The 18,216-nt window shown below is 44.3% G+C and overlaps 2 protein-coding genes across 3 annotated transcripts in view; both read left to right on the top strand.

The window, feature by feature from the left end:
- Nucleotides 1-6,875, top strand: part of CAGE1 (cancer antigen 1) — a 29,127-nt gene extending 22,252 nt beyond the window's left edge. Inside the window, exons 11-15 of the mRNA XM_075063397.1 lie at nt 394-498; nt 999-1,069; nt 4,648-4,716; nt 5,675-5,714; nt 6,201-6,875. Of these exons, the coding sequence (XP_074919498.1) occupies nt 394-498; nt 999-1,069; nt 4,648-4,716; nt 5,675-5,714; nt 6,201-6,305 (390 nt within the window). The 3' untranslated portion in view covers nt 6,306-6,875. The remainder of the gene's footprint in view (nt 1-393; nt 499-998; nt 1,070-4,647; nt 4,717-5,674; nt 5,715-6,200) is intronic.
- A 1,558-nt stretch (nt 6,876-8,433) lies between these two features.
- The window catches only part of SSR1 (signal sequence receptor subunit 1), a 41,952-nt gene continuing 32,169 nt past the window's right edge, over nt 8,434-18,216 (top strand). The window contains exon 1 of one of the 2 annotated variants that reach the window (XM_075062834.1): nt 8,434-8,706. In XM_075062834.1, coding sequence (XP_074918935.1) covers nt 8,622-8,706 — 85 coding nt within the window. In that variant the 5' untranslated portion in view covers nt 8,434-8,621. The remainder of the gene's footprint in view (nt 8,707-18,216) is intronic. The other variant, XM_075062835.1, reaches the window with a different exon arrangement.

Here is an 18,216-nt window from a genome sequence, read left to right as displayed (position 1 = left end):
CTAGTTCCCTTCCTAAGTCTGGTGAACCTTATATACTCCTATGGATATATATACATACACACACAAACATAAATACATTCTGGTGGTGGTAAGTAATGGCATTTTCTATTTATAGTGCTTGCCACTCGGAGCCTCAGAATACTTTACAAATATTGATTTATGCCTCACAATACCCCTAGTAAGTACAAGCAGTGTTATCCTCACTTTACAGTTTGGGAACTGAGACAAGTGACAAATAAAGGCTTGCAAAGACCACTATCCTTTTTCATGAAATCATGGCTGCCCTCTATCTTCCACTCTTCCATTCTGAGTGGTAGCTCTTTATTTCTGATATTTAACAGGACATGTTTAAGACAGTAACTGTCAGTGAAACATTTTTGTTGTTTTTCTGAGATTACAAAACTGGAAAACCATCTGGCGCTAAAGGAAAAAGAATGCAAGAGGCTCACAGGAGAAAATGAGAAGCTTCAAGGAGATTTGGGTAGCTTGACATGCAAGGTACAAGTGTGATTGTATAGCAGAAACTCTGTATGTTAACCTGACACAATGAAAAACTGACATTTTCAGGACATTTGTTTAAACTGTATGTTTTTCCCCCCTCTTCCAAACTATTTTATGTTAATTGTCTTCTTAGACTTGTGAACTCTTTGTCACACAGTAAGCAGAGTCAGTACCTGGATGGGAAACCTGTAAAGAACAGATAGCTGGGTTTGATATACTTTGATAGAAAAGCAAGCTAAACTCGGTGTGTGTAGAAATTTAGCACATGAGCCAAGTCCTGCTTACTTTATTCACATGGTTAGTCCCTCTAAAGTCAGTGGGATTACCTGCATGAGCAGGACGAATAGGATATAGCTCTGGAATGCTCATTAGGGCCAGTGGGAGCAACACATACAAATGCAGGGCCTATCGAGATGAGAATGTATTGCTTTGTGGAAACCTTTTGCTGTTTTAGATATTATACAGCAGCTAATTGCTTGATGATTTTATTTTGAAAGGTAACATCATATGAGGAAATTATTGAATGTGCTGACCAAAGGCTTGAGATAGCAAGTTCCCAGATATCATAGTAGGTTGACTGAAGTAATTACTTGATTTCCTTTATTTTGCAGAGGGAGAGGTGTGTGTGTGTGTGAGAGAGATTTTCTCTTGCTTCCCTTATTCAGAGAGACAATGAATAAATGATGCTCCTTGATATGACAGTATTTTTATATTTTATATTTACTGAAATGTGCTAGATACTGTACAACATAAAACATGAGAACAAAGATCAGTTCTTTTGTACAGTACATTTCACCAAAACTAAAAGGGTAGGCCTCCATAACTGCAGCAGAGGTTGGAGTAAACAGTGAATCTTTGGAAGGGGATTGCAAACGTGGTCTTATCTTGGTAAAGATGTGTCATGGAGCATTCACCCAATGTATGTTAGAGCAGCCTAAGGGTTGGTCCCACTTACACTAGCTGAAGTGGACCAATTTACAATTTATTGGCTTACATCTGTCCCAAAGAGTTGATATGACATCTGCGGATTGTCAGAGTGCAGGGGAGCCTCCTCTGTTGGCTTTGGCCATGATCCCTACAGTGGCAATGGGAGAGGGACATAGAAGCTGTTACGGCTGCCTTACATTAGCTGAGCATCCCATTAAAATTGGAGCCTTTCCCAGGCCTGGCTATGCCTAATTTAGGGCCAACTTGCACCATTCCAACTGAGAACTGGGATAAGAGCTTTGCAATATATACAGCTTGGGGCTTGTATATTATTTATAACACTTTTTGGTATCAATCTTCTCCCCAAAACCAACAAACAGAAACAAACCCACCAACACCAAATGGAAGTTGGAAATTTTTTTAAGTGTGGCTATTTGTAGTGCTTCAACCATTGTGGTACACTTCCTAATATACTTGAAAGAGTCATGATCAGTTCCATCTTTCTCCTTAACAACAACAAGAAAATTTTCCAGATCGCTTTCAACAGCTATCTTCTGTTTCTATTTCTTCTGTCTGACAAGTACATCGAAAGTGGTCAAGCTGACAGCACATCTTATTTCTCAACTTCTTTTTATTTGTTTGATCTTCAAACAGTTATCACTGCTCTTTAGACAAAATAAAAATCTGGGTGTTTTTGAGAAAATGTTGTTGCAGTATAACAGCAACAATTCCTTTCTAGAAACTAAAACTCTGAAGGCTATGATTCTCAAAGGAACACATGGCCATTAGTTGCCTGAGATCCTAATGAATGTTATGGGAGCTCAAAGTTTAAACCCCTTAAAGTGCTTTTGAAAATCCCAGCCTAAACGCCTAATCATAAAACCATTGAAGTCAATGGGAGATTTGCCATTGGATTTCATTAGCAGCAGGCATGGACTCCTATGACCCACTCCTCTGAGGTGCTGAGTGCTCTCTACTCCCATTGATTTTCAGATCTCAGATGAGGTACCTGATAATAAAGTAAATGGGAGCAGAGAGCATTCGGCACCTTGCAGAATCAGACTGCGCATTAATATGACATCATATCCTGTAACAAATTTATTTTACTGTTACAGGACAGCAAATTACATGGTAACAATGACAAGGCCCAATCCTGCACTATGCACAGTACTTATTACCATGAGTAGTATAAAGTACATCAGCTGGTCTGCTAAGGTAGTAAACACTAAACTCTGTAAATAAGGTTCTGCAGGACTGGTCACTGAAGCTCTGATTTAGGACAGTACTTCAGCACATGCTTGTAATGTTAAACGTGTGCTGGACTGCTGCCCTGAACCAGGGCCTGAATTTGTAAAAGCATGTAGTTGTTTAAATATATGAGATGATAAGGTTATGTAATCCAAACCTATTTCCAAAACCTAAGATATATCCCATATGGATTGCATGGGACTAGTGGTGTTAGTTATGTCACAGAAATATGTATTATGGACTATCTTTATCAATCCAGTAAGTGTCTGAGGATTTCACGGGGGGCGGGGGAGAATTAAAAACGCAAGTTGAAACTTATTTTTCTACTGAAGTCTCCCACTGTCTGGCTAGTAGGGACATTCAGTATCTATTTCTGGGCCTACTACAATTTTAAAACATGCTTTATTTTCCTGTTATTGTTTTCTAATTTGAGAAATCCAACACAAGATGGGGAAGACTAAAAAGCCTCTGTCAAACACTTGACTCAGAGGCATATTGACTAAAACCAACATTTTCAAAACTGGCCTCAGATTTTGAATGCCCAGCCTGAGATGCCTTGGGCCTGGTTTTCAGAGATGCTAAAGATCTGCAAATCCCATTGACTTCAGTTAGAATTGTGGAATCTCACGCCTTTAAAAATTGGGCCCAGGGTATCTCAGTTTTGGAATCCAAAAATTTTGACAACAAAAATAAAAGGGCAATTTTGAAAACTTTGACCTAATAGTATAGTAGTAGTAGTATAGTAATACATGTAGTGAAGTAATAAATAGTAAAATGTGTGCTCTGTAAAGTATATGCTTTATTGGGAAAATCCCATTGTAAGATTTTCCAATAAGACCTATTATTAGTTATAATGATTATATACAATAGTCATTTACCTTTTAGAAAAGTCCTGTAGAAGTACACTTCTACCTCGATATAACGCTGTCCTTAGGAGCCAAAAAATCTTACCACATTATAGGTGCGCCCCCCCTCACCTCAGAGCTCTGCTTTACCGCATTATATCCAAATTTGTGTTATATCGGATGGCGTTATATCGAGGTAGTGGTGTATAATAGGGCTAAAACTGACAGGATTCCATAGAAATTATATGGTTCTATAGAATTACTCTAGAAAACTATAGAATTTAATAGAGAATTATATCGCTGCTAATGAATTGCATGAGTTGATCAGATATGTATTATTTAAAGACCTCAACTGAGATTTGGGACCTATCGTGATAGGCACTGTGTAGTCACATAATAAGACACAGTCTTAACCCCAAGGACCTTACACCTAGATTTTCAATGGTCTGGGGTCACCTAACTCCCATTGAAATCAGTGAGAGTTAGATGCCTAAATACCTTTGAGGGACTGGGCCTTATATTCTAAATAAATAAGGTAGAAAAAGGGTGAGAGGAGAAATTGAGGCACAGAGAGATAAAGTGACTTGCCCAAGTTCACACAACAGATCAGTAGAACCCAGGTGTCCTGATTCCTGGTCCAGTACCCTGTCTCATAGATTTCCTAGCCTAGTTAAAAATTCTATAGACAGGTTAAAATTCTCTCTCAAATTCTGTAGGCCTTCTCTATAAAAGTTATATTTAATTAATAAAATGCATCTAATTACAAAATCAAGGTGCATGTATAAAAATGTTATACAATTTTTAAAAAAAGAGATTTTCCCCCAAAACAACTTAAATATCAACTCACCAACTCCTCACACATGCACTTCCACCACCACTCAGGCAATGTGTCTTAAAGGTCAACATACTGGGGTTCTCTTGGTTCACCAAAGGCAAGCATCTTCCTGAGTTGAGTGATGGCTTCACATATAGTACATGCAGAAGAGACAGTTTGATTGTCTTAATTTCTGTATTGCACCTAACAAAAATATTTATACTGAAAAATAAGGAGATATATATATATGTGTGTGTGTGTGTGTATCTATCCATATATATATATAACCGTTACATTGTCTCTTGTTGACAGTTTAGAGAAAAGAAACAAGCATCTGGAAGACTTAGTAAAGAAGTTCAAAATGAAAGCAAGAAAGCTGAGGTAAAGATCATATAGTTCAAATGCCGGAACAACAGGTTTTTAAAAAAAATCAACTCTTTTTATAATAGATACTATCAACTGAGGGCCCTTTTTGCTGGAAAAAAAAATCTATGCAACTGAATAGTCATGGTCAGCCCCTTCTAGCTGAAAATAACTCTTTTTAATACAAAGTAGCATTACCGATTTTGGTTGTATGTATTCATGGAGGTTTCATCAAGACATCATAATCTTTAATTCCTGGAGACTCCAGGACAAACCTGTGGGGTTGGTAATCCTAGTACAAAGATGTTTGTCCATATCTCTTGGATAAACAACCAGATCTTCTGTAGGTTTCTTGACAGGGAATTCCCAATGCTCCTTTGATTCACAGAAATAGTATCAGAGGGGAGTTGTATCATGTAATCAAGTTGCAATAATATTGACTACTGCTGCTGATTAGCTTATTACACCTGTGAAGTGAGCACACAGCTAGTCTATGCTAAAACATCCTACTACTGGTGTTTCCTATCAATGTCCCCTTACCTGCTTGCTTGTTTCACACACTTGTTATGTTTTCTTTTAGACTGTGAGGTCTTTGTTACAGGGTCTGTCATTTACTATATGTTTATACAGTGCCCAGCACAATGTGGCCCCAGCCTAACTGAGGCCTTCAGGTGCTACAACACTATAAATAGCAATAATCAACCTTTCCCTAGGGTATACAGGCTATCCCAGCTCTTCTCAAACACGCCTTCCACCCCCCATGAGTTAGAATACACCTCTGGCAATTTCAGTAGCAGCACCACACCGTTTAGTGTCCATTTATAAATTGATCTGGGGCAGCGGTCAGTTAATTCAATTAGAAAAGAATTTTCATCTTTGTTGCCTAGAAGATGTTAGGATATGATTCCAGGTTCTAGCCCATCAAACAGGAAACCTCCTATGTCACAGAAACAACCTATCTTTGTAATTTCCACAGACAAAGATGTTGGTCTGCTTTTCCAAAAGCCATGACTGAGGTAAGTCAAAGAATGTCGCCAACAGTTTCTCATAGTCAAAAGTGACTTATTTTCAGAAAAGTTGGCATAATATATGTTTGGATATTTGCTGAGAGATACTTGCCCCAATAACCAGGATTTAGAGCAGGGGTTCTCAAACTGGGGGTCAGGACCTCTCGGGGGTCATGAGGTATTACATGGGGGGTTGTGAGCCACCAACCCCCAGCCCAAACCCCGCTTTGCATCCAACATTTACAATGGTGTTAAATATATAAAAAAAGTATTTTTAATTTATAAGGGGAGTTGCATTCAAAGGCTTGCTATGTGAAAGGGGTCACCAGTACAAAAGTTGAGAGCCACTGATTTAGAGGGTCTTATCCAGTTTCAGATTAGACTTTATTGTGAATCAATGGATAAGAGTATTTCAATACATTAAGAATAAGAAGTTAAAAAAAAAACTAGAGAAATCTTCAGACTGTGATTATGTTTTTTTCCTATAATTTACAGGGTCAAAATGTTAAAAAATCAAATGGAAACAATGTAGATACTAGGGAAAAGATGAAATATTCTCTGTATCCCTGTCAGAGCAGCAAATTGCATGTGTTCAAGTGATGTATTACCATGGACAAAACACTATTCATTTTACACACTTCCTTTGTATATAAATTATTGAATTAACAATGGAAGGAAACTGAAAATTTGAGGCAGCTTTTGGATGCAGTGGATTCTTTCCTGAGTGCTTTGCATACTGGACTGGCGAAGGCTTTTCCCAGTTTCAAACTCAATATATATGTTGCATTTTGATTAATAGTAAAAAAATTCCTACCAGTTTGGAGATCCTGGTAGTTGACAAGCCTGGGATTATTTATGTTGAGAAGCAGTGCGGGTATCTCATTCTATGCTTAGCCTATCTGTGGTGGGGGATTTAAAAATAAACTCCAACTTTAAATTGGGAGCACGTGAAACACTGCAGGTTATACAAAAGAGTCTGCATGGAATAATGTAATAAGCAGCTGCAGGTTTAAGGCTCAATTTATGCAGTGCCTTCTGGAGGAAATTAATAATTCTGTCTTCAGAGCAGGGTTTGGATGTGCAATAAGACCTGGGGCCATGCACTGAATTATTAAGAGAAAACAAAATGTTGTTAAGTAAGCACCATCCATCCTGAGCACTGAATGAAGCAAAAAACACTATGTGGTCATGCAGTTAAATGCTGTATCATAATGAATATGTGCAAGGAGAACCAATTAAAGTTAAATTTTTAACTTTTGAGTAATTGACTTTGCAACTTTATTAGTGTTCGTTTAACATAGTTTGTTTAATTAAACAATTCACTCATTATAATATTAAGAAAGTTTAATTCTCAACAACAGTCTTCAGAGAAATTAGGAATTGTTTTGAAATACAGTAATAAATAGAAAATTTGGCATCTCTGGTTTTTACTAGTTTGCACAAAATCAGGCCCAATAGTTTTTCTAGATGGTTGCCTGTTTGAAATTACAGCACTTTTATATGCAAGAGTACTCTAACACATATGGGCCCTGACCCAGTGCTCACAAAAGTCAACAGCCATCTTTCCATTGACTTCAAAGGATACTGAAACAGGCTTATAGGCCCCAGTTGAAAAGTACATAGGCATCGCTTAACTGTGATAAGACACAAGCACATTTCGCATTTGTTCCTGGCAAGTGCACGGCACATGCACACACAACTCACATTGATCCCATGGTTTAAGGAAAAAAGCCACCAAATACCACAAGTTTTGTAACACAATCATGAGAATTAGCAACACTGAACAAAACCCTAATCTGAGCTTCTGGAGATGTCAGGTTGTGGTGAACGACACACCCTGGAAAGACCCAGTGCCTGACATGTCCATTTCATCTATCCGTATCCTGCCCCGAAGAGATGCATGGTGCCACCATGGGACATGGGCCATCTTGGATGGAGAAGCCAGTGCCTGGGAGTGGATGGGGGGGTGGTGGTTTGCACTGTCCTGCCTTGATTTAACCCAGGGGTTCTCAAACTGGGGGTCAGGACCTCTCAGAGGGTCACCAAGTTATTACCTGGGGGTCACAAGCTGTCAGCCTCCATCCCAAACCTTGATTTGCCTCCAACATTTCTAATGGTGTTAAATATATAAAAAAAAGTGTTTTTAATTTATTAGGGGGGTCACACTCAGAGGCTTGCTATGTGAAAGGGGTCACCAGTACTAAGAACCACTGATTTAACCCCCGTGAGGGGTGAGCCGCCAGCCAGCACTATGAGAGTCTTGGTGAGATAGGACATGGGTGTTGGGGTGGGGTTAGTTCTCTCCCCTCCTACACATGCACAAAAACAAAGAAGAAAAAAGTAGGGCTGCATTAATAAAAGGTGGAGGTGCTGGGGGGTTAAGTCACTTTATTAAAATGGACAAAACGTAGTCAGGGCACAAAGCTACTGGGGACATTGACAGCCAAGAGGTAGCATGGCCCCCGCTCCCCCCAGTAGCCACCTCACAGCTGCCTCCATTGGGACAACCAACCTACCCCGGTCTGGCGCAGACGCCCCTCGCTCCTTCGCATAAGCGCGGGAGGAAAACAGCGCCTGCCATAAACGTCACAGAAAAACAACTTCGCACATGCGCAACACGAACCTTACAGAGCCCCCTGCTTGTGCGCACTAGGGGCCTGGAAAACGAGACCGTCCGTCCGGCACATGTGCGTTTGAGGTTCTGGGCATGCGCCCTAAGGGCCAGAAGAAAGCGTACGTGTTGTTTAAGTCACGTGATCCTCTCCCGCCTCCCCGGCGGAGCCACGTCCTCTGCGGTTCGGGGGCGGGGTCGGAGAGTGTGCGTGGCGTGAGGGTGCCAGGTTCCCGGATGGAGGCGATGGTGATCGCCATTTGGGAAAAAGCAGCAAGCGCGGAGGGCGCTAGGTAGCTGCCAGCATGAGATCCCCGACCCAGCTGCTACTGCTCGTGCTGTTGGCCTTTCCCGCCGCTCTGCTGCTCGGCGGAGTTCGCGGCGGCCCGGGTGAGAACGCGCGCGCTCGTGTTCGGGGAGACGTTGATATTTGAAATTCGAACAGGAAACAACCGCTTCCTGGAGCGGGCGAGCGCGTGAGGGGCTGGGCCTGGGCTTCCCCGGGTGGGTGGAGAGACCAAGATCCTGGGCACGGAGTGTCGGGCGGGGGTTGGCCCGGGATCCCCGTATCCAGTTTGGAGGCGGCAGGTCCTGCCTTCCTGGTGCCTGGCACTGCTGGGCGCGCTGGACATGCCGGCGGCAAAGGCGGGCGCCTTCCCCAGCGCTCAACTGGGGCGAGCCGGGCGGCGCGGGGAGGTTGAGCTGCTCGCTGTCCGCGAGGCTGACGTGTCACTGGTCTCCCCACTCCAGCTACCGCTCCTCGCACGCGGCTGCCCCGACCAAACGGCCCCGGGTCGGTGACTTTCTCCCGGACACGTGCTGCGCTCCCCAGTGTCTCCTAGACACCCAAAGCGCCGCAGGGCTGGCAGCAGGGCCGGCCCGCGCCCTTACTGGGGGTTAGGTGGTGTCTCTGGCGGCCGAGTGGTTTCCCGCGATCGGTCACACACCGTTGGCAGGAGTCACAAGCCACAGCGCTCCCAGATTGTCAGCCTCGGGGCAGGGACTGTCCTATTGCTGCAGTGAGCAGTAACTTTATAGCAGGCACCTTCGGCCCCCGGAGCGGGCGGGGAGGCATCATTTCAAGGCAGCCAGTAAGGACGGTGTGACTATGCAGAGCGGCTGCTAAACTACAGAAAGCTGTAATGCTTGAAATGGCTGTTAAGGGTCGTTTTTCTGGACTTGCTATATAAATTGATGAGTGCCTACTTTAAAACTGCAAGAAAATGCCTTGGCAGCCAGTCTTCTCTTCTTCCCTGCCCCAAAGTGTCCTTCAGATAATAAAACACTCTCGTCTGTATGTGATTTATGCTTTGAAAATTGCTGATAATATTAAGTTGAAAGAGAGTTGAAGGGCAATGCTGTACTTGCACACTCTTCTGACTGGGTACTGCATCATATATCGTGTGCCTCTTCCCACAAAAAAGCAGCTCTTTTTCTACTATTGCCACATCATCATTCCTTCTGAAATCCATTCAAGGGAGCACAGATTAGTGTGTTGTTTAGGAAGCGCGTTTATGTAGTGAGAGATAAAATAACATAGCAGGCACTAGCTATAGTTAAGGTTATGTCAGAACTTAAATTATAAATCCAGTATTCACAAACTCTTGACTTTTTCTGAAACCTTCTAGGGCTGAAATTATTTCAATTAGTTGTGGCTAAGCAGTAAACTTGAAAAGTTTCTGAAAGTCTTTCTACAAATTGCTAAACATAACATTTGAATTCTACAGATGTGCTAATTCTCTGAGGATTTGGGCCTAGATCCACAAAAGGATTTAGTAATTGTGATGCTGAACCTTGTGACACCTAATTTTTAGGCACCTAGAAAATCACAAGAACGGTACTTCAATTTAGGGGTATGGCTGCACTTGGAGATGTGCAGTGCTGGGAGTTACAGCTGTGTAGGGAGAGCGCTGCAATGTGGCCACATTTGCAGCATTTGCAGCGCTGTTGGGAGTGGTGCATTGTGGGCAGCTATCCCACAGAGCACCTTGTCCCATTTTGGCGCCGTGGGTTGTGGGAAGGGGAGGGAAGGGTGCGGGTCATTCCGCTTCCTGTCCCAACGCCCCGTGGTGCATTGCTTCACATCCCAGCAGTTTGGCGCCATTGTGAGTCTCTGTGCAGCGTGATTTATGTGGGAAATGGAGCCCGAGCTGCTGAGGACTTTGCTGATGAATGTCACCAGCACATCACGTTTGGCAGTTGAGCTATTCTTTCAGCTCCAAAGTGACAGTGAGGATTCCGACGATGATAGTCACCTGACGCATGTGACACTAAATTGCTTGTGGCAGTAACGGACATGCTCAGCACCGTGGAACGCCCCTTTTGGGCTGGGAAACAAGCACTGAGTGGTAGGATCACATCGTCCTGCAAGACTGGGATGACGAGCAGTGGCTGCAGAACTTTCGGATGAGAAAAGCCACTTTCATGGGACTATGTCAGGAGTTCGCCTCTACCCTGCGCGCAATGACACGAGATTGAGAGCTGCCCTGTCAGTGGAGAAGCGGGTGGCTATTGCAGTCTGGAAGCTGGCAACTCCAGACAGCTACTGATCGGTTGCGAACCAGTTTTGAGTGGGAAAGTCGACCATTGGAATAGTGTTGATGCAAGTTTACAGGGCCATTAATCGCGTTCTGCTAAGAAGAACCGTGACTCTGGGGAACGTGCAGGACATTCTGGATGGCTTTGCACAAATAGGTTTCCCTAACTGTGGAGGGGCGATAGATGGGACGCATATTCCTATTCTGGCACCACCCCACGTGGCATCCGAGTACATGAATACATTAATCGGAAGGGGTATTTCTCTATGGTTCTCCAGGCGCTTGTGGATCACTGTGTGGGCATTTCATTGACATTTACACAGACTGGCCTGGAAAGGTGCATGATGCATGCATCTCTTCAGAACAGTGGCCTGTTCAGGAAGCTGCAGGCTGGGACTTTTTTCCCAGACCGGAAGATCACAGTAGGGGACGTCAAAATGCCCATTGTGATCCTTGGGAGACCCCGCTTACCCGTTAATGCCTTGGCTCATGAAACCGTATACAGGGAAGCTTGATAGGAGCAAGGACCAGTTCAACTACAGGCTGAGCTGGTGCAGAATGACTGTGGAGTGTTGCTTTCGGCCATTTAAAGGGACGCTGGAGATGTCTTTATGGGAAGCTGGACTTGGGGGAAAGCAGCCTCCCTGCGGTTATATCCGTGTGCTGTACCCTCCATAATATTTGTGAAGGGAAGGGTGAAACAGTCAGTGAGGAATGGACCTCCGAGGTTCAACGCCTGGATGCTGAATTTGCACAGCCAGAGAGCAGGCGGTACTAGAGAGGCCCCAGCACTGGGCTGCAAGGATTAGGGATGCCTTAAGGGAGCAATTTGAGGCTGAAAGCCAACAGTAATGTTTTGTGCCTTGCACTGGAGTGAAGTGCAGTGGTTACAATGATTTGCAGTGCCTGTTTTTTCCTTGGGGTACAGTATCTTTCACTTTCTGCAATAATAAAAACTGTTTTAAAAGCCAAGAAATCATTTATTGAAAGACAGTAAGTAAAAGGACAGGAGAGTAGGGTGGTGAACTGTACAGTCAGATGGTTTGACTATGTCCTGCCTGAGGAGTGCTGTGCAATGCCTGGTGCACTTCAGGATGAAAATGCTGCATGGTGATGCATGGGGTTGAGTGCAGAGGGTAAGGGTCGTAGTTCTAATGGCTGGTAGGTGAATGTACAGGTGTCGGGGGCAGCTGGTGGTGGTAAGAACCTGGATGCTGGAGAAGGGGGTTTTGAGCTGACATTGGGACACAAGGTAGAGAACTTTGGGATGGGGGGGCAGCACAGTAGTGCTCTGCCTGCATGGCTACCAGTGACTGCATACAGTCCGTTTGGCACGCCAGGAGGCTTATCAGCTGCTTTGTGCTTTTCTTCTTAGCCAATTCCTTTCTCCTGCTTTCTGTTTCCTCCACTGCTGAATTTTTCTCCCCAGTCCTGGCAACCTCTTACTCTCTCTGGCAGACTGATTCATAACTGCTTTCACCAAATCTTCTTTGCTTTTTCTTGGTTTCCTCCTCAGGTTCTGTAGCTTTTCAGCAGTCTGTGATAGGGATGGTGGATTACTGGTACTATTCAAGGACACTTAGAAAAAAAAACAGAAATAGAAACATTTATTACAGAGGCTGCATGTTTATATCACAGTTAAGGAGTTTTTAGTCTCATTTGTAGCATTCTTACACACAGCAAAACATAGCACAGAGAGGCCACAGCAGCAAGACATGGTGAGTAATGGGGAATGAGTAATTAATGAAGCCATCTCGCTGCCCGGCTCACCTGGGAAGGGCAACTGCATGGGTCAGGGCTGCACTGGGGTTTCTGTGCATTGGGGAAGGCAGAGAGCAGCTGGGGGGAAGCTGCACTGAACACTACCCCTACATTTGCCACAAACATTACTCCTGGAAGCCATCTCGCTGCCGCAGCTTGCCTGGGAAGGGCAACTGCTTGGGTCAGAGCTGCACTGGGGTTTCTGGTGCATTGGGAAAACCAGAAAGCTGTGGGGCGGGGGAGGACCTGCACTGAACACTATCCCTACCTTTTCCACAGGATTTTATCCTGATCAGATATCCTCGCTGCTGCGGGTACCTGGGAAAGTGGGAGGGGTTTCTACAGCAATGCGGATTCCACCCTGGCCCTATGCAGCTTGCCTGTGTGCAGCAATGGTCCCCCCACCCCTCACGGCACAATGGCACGGAATGCGTTAGCCTGACTGGGACAAGGACCACAGTGGCTATCCCTATAAACTTGCGCAAGCGCATTGCCCACGTTCTGGCTGAAACTTTTGAAGAGATTACAGAGGCCGATTACACTGCTCTACAGCCAAAATGCTTCTGAAATAAATGTAGTTCAAACTTTACTAATTCTTGGTCACTGAGAACGAAAATGATGCTTAAAATTGTTGATTGGCTCTAGTCTAGCTGTTGGGCTCCAGACTACAGCAGTGGAATCTCCTGGCAGGTGATGTTAGGGGTTTCCATGTTCCATGACCGTCAAAAGGATCTGTGTCCCATTCTTCTTCATGGAAGGTGATCTTGTAGCCTGCAACAACATCGATGGTGTGATGGCAGCCCTCAACATCGTTCACGATCCAGATGAGTGGGAGACTGTTCATTGATTCATCGAAGACGAGTCTTAAAGCTGTTTTGCTGCATAATGGCAATGTTTTGCCATCAATTCCAGTTGGTCATGCAGTCCATATGAAGGAAACCTATGACAACATGAAACAACTTTTGAGGTGCATAAACTATGACCAACATCAGTGGCAGCTTTGTGGCGATTTGAAGGTTGTTGCTCTCTTGCTTGGTCTGCAGACTGGATACACAAAGTACTGCTGTTTTCTCTGCGAATGGATAGTCATGCAAGAGATTCCCACTACATCAAGAAAGATTGGCCACTCTGACAGTCATTGGAGCCTGGGAGGAAAAGTGTTCAGCATCCACCCACACTTGTTGAATCAAGGAAGATTTTGTTACCACCCTTACACATCAAGCTGGGTCTGATGAAGAACTTTGTCAAGGCCATTGACAAAACACAAGCAGCTTTCAAGTACCTCTGTGGAAAATTTCCAAGGTTAAGTGAAGCTAAGATAAAGGAAGGTGTCTTTGTTGGTCCTCAGATTCGTGAACTTCTTCGAGATGATGCATTTGACCATGCACTGCGTGGCAAGGAAAAGACGGCATGGAAAGCCTTCCAGTTAGTGGCAATAAATTTTCTCGGAAACAACAAGGGAGACAACTACAGGTTATTGGTGGAAAACCTCCTCAAGGCATACAAAAGCCTTGGTTGCAACATGTCACTAAAGATACATTTTTTGCACTCTCATCTAGATTTTTTTCCACCGGAACTGCGGAGCAGTGAGCGACGAGCACGGCGAGCGATTTCACCAGGACATTGCAACAATGGGGAAACATTATCAGGGCAAATGGAGCCCCATCAGTGCTTGCTGACTATTGCTGGACAGTGACAAGAGATGCTCCATTTAATGAATACAAGAGACAAGCCAAGAAGCGCCGAGTAGACACTGAATAGGACTAAACTATGTACATAATAGTTTTTTGCCTTTTGTTTCATAATAAATTTTATTTATATAACCTTTTGCTGATTTTTGAAGTGTTACATAAACAGGACAGGTGAAATATTATCATGTAAAGCAACCATAACACATGAAAAGACCTAGGTTTACAATTTATGATTAAAACTCTACTATCTATATAATATACATAGACATAAAATGTAAAAACTTAAATATCTTAGAAACAGTAACTAATCAGTTAGTTTAATTGTCATATTTGAATTCAGCACATCAAAATGCCTAATAAATACCGACATTTTTATCTCTGAAGCAGACGACTTCTCAAAAAAATTGTAGACCAGTTGTTACTGAGACGTGATAGACCACATCAATGGGCTATTCACATTCTAGGCATGCATGCATGCAGCCATAACCCGCCCCCTCCTCTCCCAAAACATTTCCATCCTTAAAATAAAAGCTGCTTACCAGGAACCGCTCCTCTGCTTCTTCTTTCACCAACAAGTTCCAGCTTGCTGCGACTGGCTAGCTTCCTCCTGGCCTGAGAAGAAAGCTCCTGGCTGCATGCCTCCTGGGACTCCAGGGTGTCTCCCACCACCCCAGTACCCTCACTCTCAGTTTCCTCTATCCCCTCCCCCTCCTCTCCCTGCTCTGAACTGTTCATCATGGTCCTCGGATTGGTAGTGGGGTCACTCCCAAGTATCGCATCCAGCTCCTTGTAAAAACAGCAGGTCGTGGGGGCAGCACCCTGAGCAGCAGTTTCCTTCACGGCTTTGCAATAGGCACTCCGCAAGCTCCTTTACTTAACCCTGCACTGCACTGCAATCCCGTTCATGGCCCCTTTCCAGATGGACTTTGATATCTGCCCATAGGTATCATAATTTCTACGGCTGGAATGCAGCTGTGACTGCACAGCTTCCTCACCAAAAACACTGATGAGGTTCCAGCAGCTCGCCAGTGCTCCATGCTGGGGCTCGTTTGGCTTGTGGAGGCATGGTCACTGATTGATTGATTACACTCCACACACTTGGCTGAGCAAACAGGAAGGGGATTTTTAAAATTCCCGGGGCATTTAAAGGGCGGGTCACCTGAGCCCAGGGCAGTGGAGTGCGAAACGATGAGCAGAGTGGCTGAAAAGGTATTCTGGGATACCTCCTAATACCCTGGAGGTCAATAACAGCATTTTTGCTGGCCACACTTGATGAGCAGCACTGCATCACCAGCGCTGGAATTGTTACACCCCAAGCAGACCAGGTGTACAACCAGCACTGCAGCCAGGGAGTTGCAGCGCTGGCTGTGCCTTGCAAGTGTGGACACACAGTAAGTTGCAGCGCTGTAAACCCACCACCAGCGCTGCAACTCTCCAGTGTAGCCAAGCCCTAAGAAGCCTGAATTAGGCGCCTAGCCTTCTATATTAAGGGTTGGGAGAGCTGAGAGTTGGGGCTACACTGAGGGAGGCGGGGGGGTGTTCAAATAAGATACTTCAACTTCAGCTATGCAAATAGCATAGCTGAAGTTGCGTATCTTAGTTCCACTTATTTGGCCATCCTCACGGCAGTGAGTCGACCGCCGTGGCTCCCCCTGTCGACTCAGTTTACTACTCCTGCCGACGTGGAGTACAGGCGTCGATTTGGGGATCGATTTATCGCATCTAGGCAAGATATGATAAATCGATCCCTGATACATTGAACACTACCTGCTGATCCAGCGGGTGATATAGACGTACCTATATAGACTGCAATCCACTAAGCCAGCAGGGTAGGCAGAGAGCTGCCTAAAGTAACCAATGAGAGATGCCAACCAGAGGGGTATAATAAGCAATCTGAATGAGACTGTTTTAGTGCCACACTAAATCCAGATTTTTCTCTGGTCCAGGAACATTGCTCCTGGCCTGTTTCGGAGTAAGTGCCCTGTATAGCTGCTGTTTTGCTTACAAGTTACTTAAACTTAACTTTGGATTTTTTCCAAAGCAGGTGAATTAATTTTGTTTTTGTAACAGTGAAAGGTCACTATGAACTTGTATCAGAGGGGTAGCTGCGTTAGTCTGAATCTGTAAAAGCAGCAGAGAATCCTGTGGCACCTTATAGACTAACAGACATTTTGGATCACGAGCTTTCGTGGGTGAATACCCACCTCGTCAGATGAATGAGGTGGGTATTCACCCACGAAAGCTCATGATCCAAAATGTCTGTTAGTCTATAAGGTGCCACAGGATTCTCTGCTGCTTCTACTATGAATTTGAAATCTGTTAATCTAAAATGAGTTGACTAGCTCCAGGTCCTGTATCTACCCTTGACCTCCCTGACAATTTTTTTGGATTTACTGTCCTATTCTACTATATTTTAAAACAGTACCTTTCCTACTTATTTGTAGGTAGGTTAATGTCGCCAGGCCTCGCTCAGGTTTTGGGCCCACAGGGGAAATAGTAAAACTGATTGCACGTGAAATGCTGTCAAATGCATGAAGTAAATAGGGATTTTGTGTCTCTCCTTTTCAGTTAAGGTAATTTTAGGTGTAACAACGGTTAAATTAATTCAGACAAATGGGGGTTAAGTTGACTGTCTTTCAGATCACAGTGCTTAGAACAGTGGGCCTTTATACACACAGGTTGAGTTAGTTATTCATATGTATGTTTCCCACTGACACCTTATTCTCCCCAAGACCACCACCTCACTTTACACATGTCTTCTCCAGGGTCCAGGCACCTAATTGGTGGAGCCATGCAGACCACATGAATGGAGCTTGTGGACCACTGGTATTCCGTGCACCACAGTTTGAGAACCTCTAGTTTAGCTGAATGAATGGTGCATTTATTTCTGGGTTTTAAAGTTTTCTCAGATATAGTCCAGATTCTGACCTGAATTGTTGAACTACATGAATGAAAGCAATCCAAGCAGTCAGATGCCTCAATATACATAAAATACCATGATTTTATTATTCCTTAGGATTACTAAATTAATTAGCATCTGATTTTTCAACTTCCTGTTCTGTAAATGTAAGTTTAAAATTTAGTGGATTACTTAGAAATAAAGAACAAGGAGTACTTGTGGCACCTTAGAGCAGTGGTCCCCAATGCGGTGCCTGTGGGTGCCATGGCGCCCACCGGGACATCTGTGTGTGCCTGCATATCGTCCGGCGGACGAGCATCCACTGAAATGCCACCAAGAATCAGTGTCCTCCAGGGGCGCTGCTGCCGAAATGCTGCCAAGAATCGGTGTCCTCCAGAGGCGTTGCCGCTGAAATGCCGCTGAGAAGCAGCGTCATCCAGAGACGTCGCTGCCGAAATGCCACTGGTTTTCGGCGGCGGCATCTCTGGATGATGCTGTGTTGCCGCTTCTCGGCGGCGTTTCGGCGGATGCTTGTCCACCGGCAACGGTCCTCGGTGGCTCGTCATCTGGCACCCGCCAGACAAAAAAGGTTGGGGACCACTACTGTAGAGACTAACACATTTATTTGAGCATAAGCTTTCGTGGGCTAAAGCCAACTTCATCAGATGCATGCAGTGGAAAATACAATAGGAAGAGAGAGAGAGACACACACAAAACATGAAAAAAAGGGTGTTGCCATACCAGCTCTGAGACTAATCAAATAAGGTGGGCTATTATCAGCAGGAGAAAAAACTTTCGTAGTGATAATCAGGATGACCTTTTTCAAACAGTTAGAATCATAGAATATCAGGGTTGGAAGGGACCTCAGGAGGTCATCTAGTCCAACGCCCTGTTCAAAGCAGGACCAATTCCCAACTAAATCATCCCAGCCAGGGCTTTGTCAAGCCTGACTTTAAAAACCTCTACAGAAGGAGATTCCACCACTTCCCTAGGTAACCATTCCAGTGCTTCA

Source organism: Chelonoidis abingdonii, chromosome 2 (assembly GCF_003597395.2).
Source record: "Chelonoidis abingdonii isolate Lonesome George chromosome 2, CheloAbing_2.0, whole genome shotgun sequence".
In the NCBI taxonomy this organism is placed as follows: domain Eukaryota; kingdom Metazoa; phylum Chordata; order Testudines; family Testudinidae; genus Chelonoidis; species Chelonoidis abingdonii.
The sequence above is the reverse complement of the archived record's forward strand: the minus strand, read 5'-3'. Positions and strand labels throughout refer to the sequence as shown.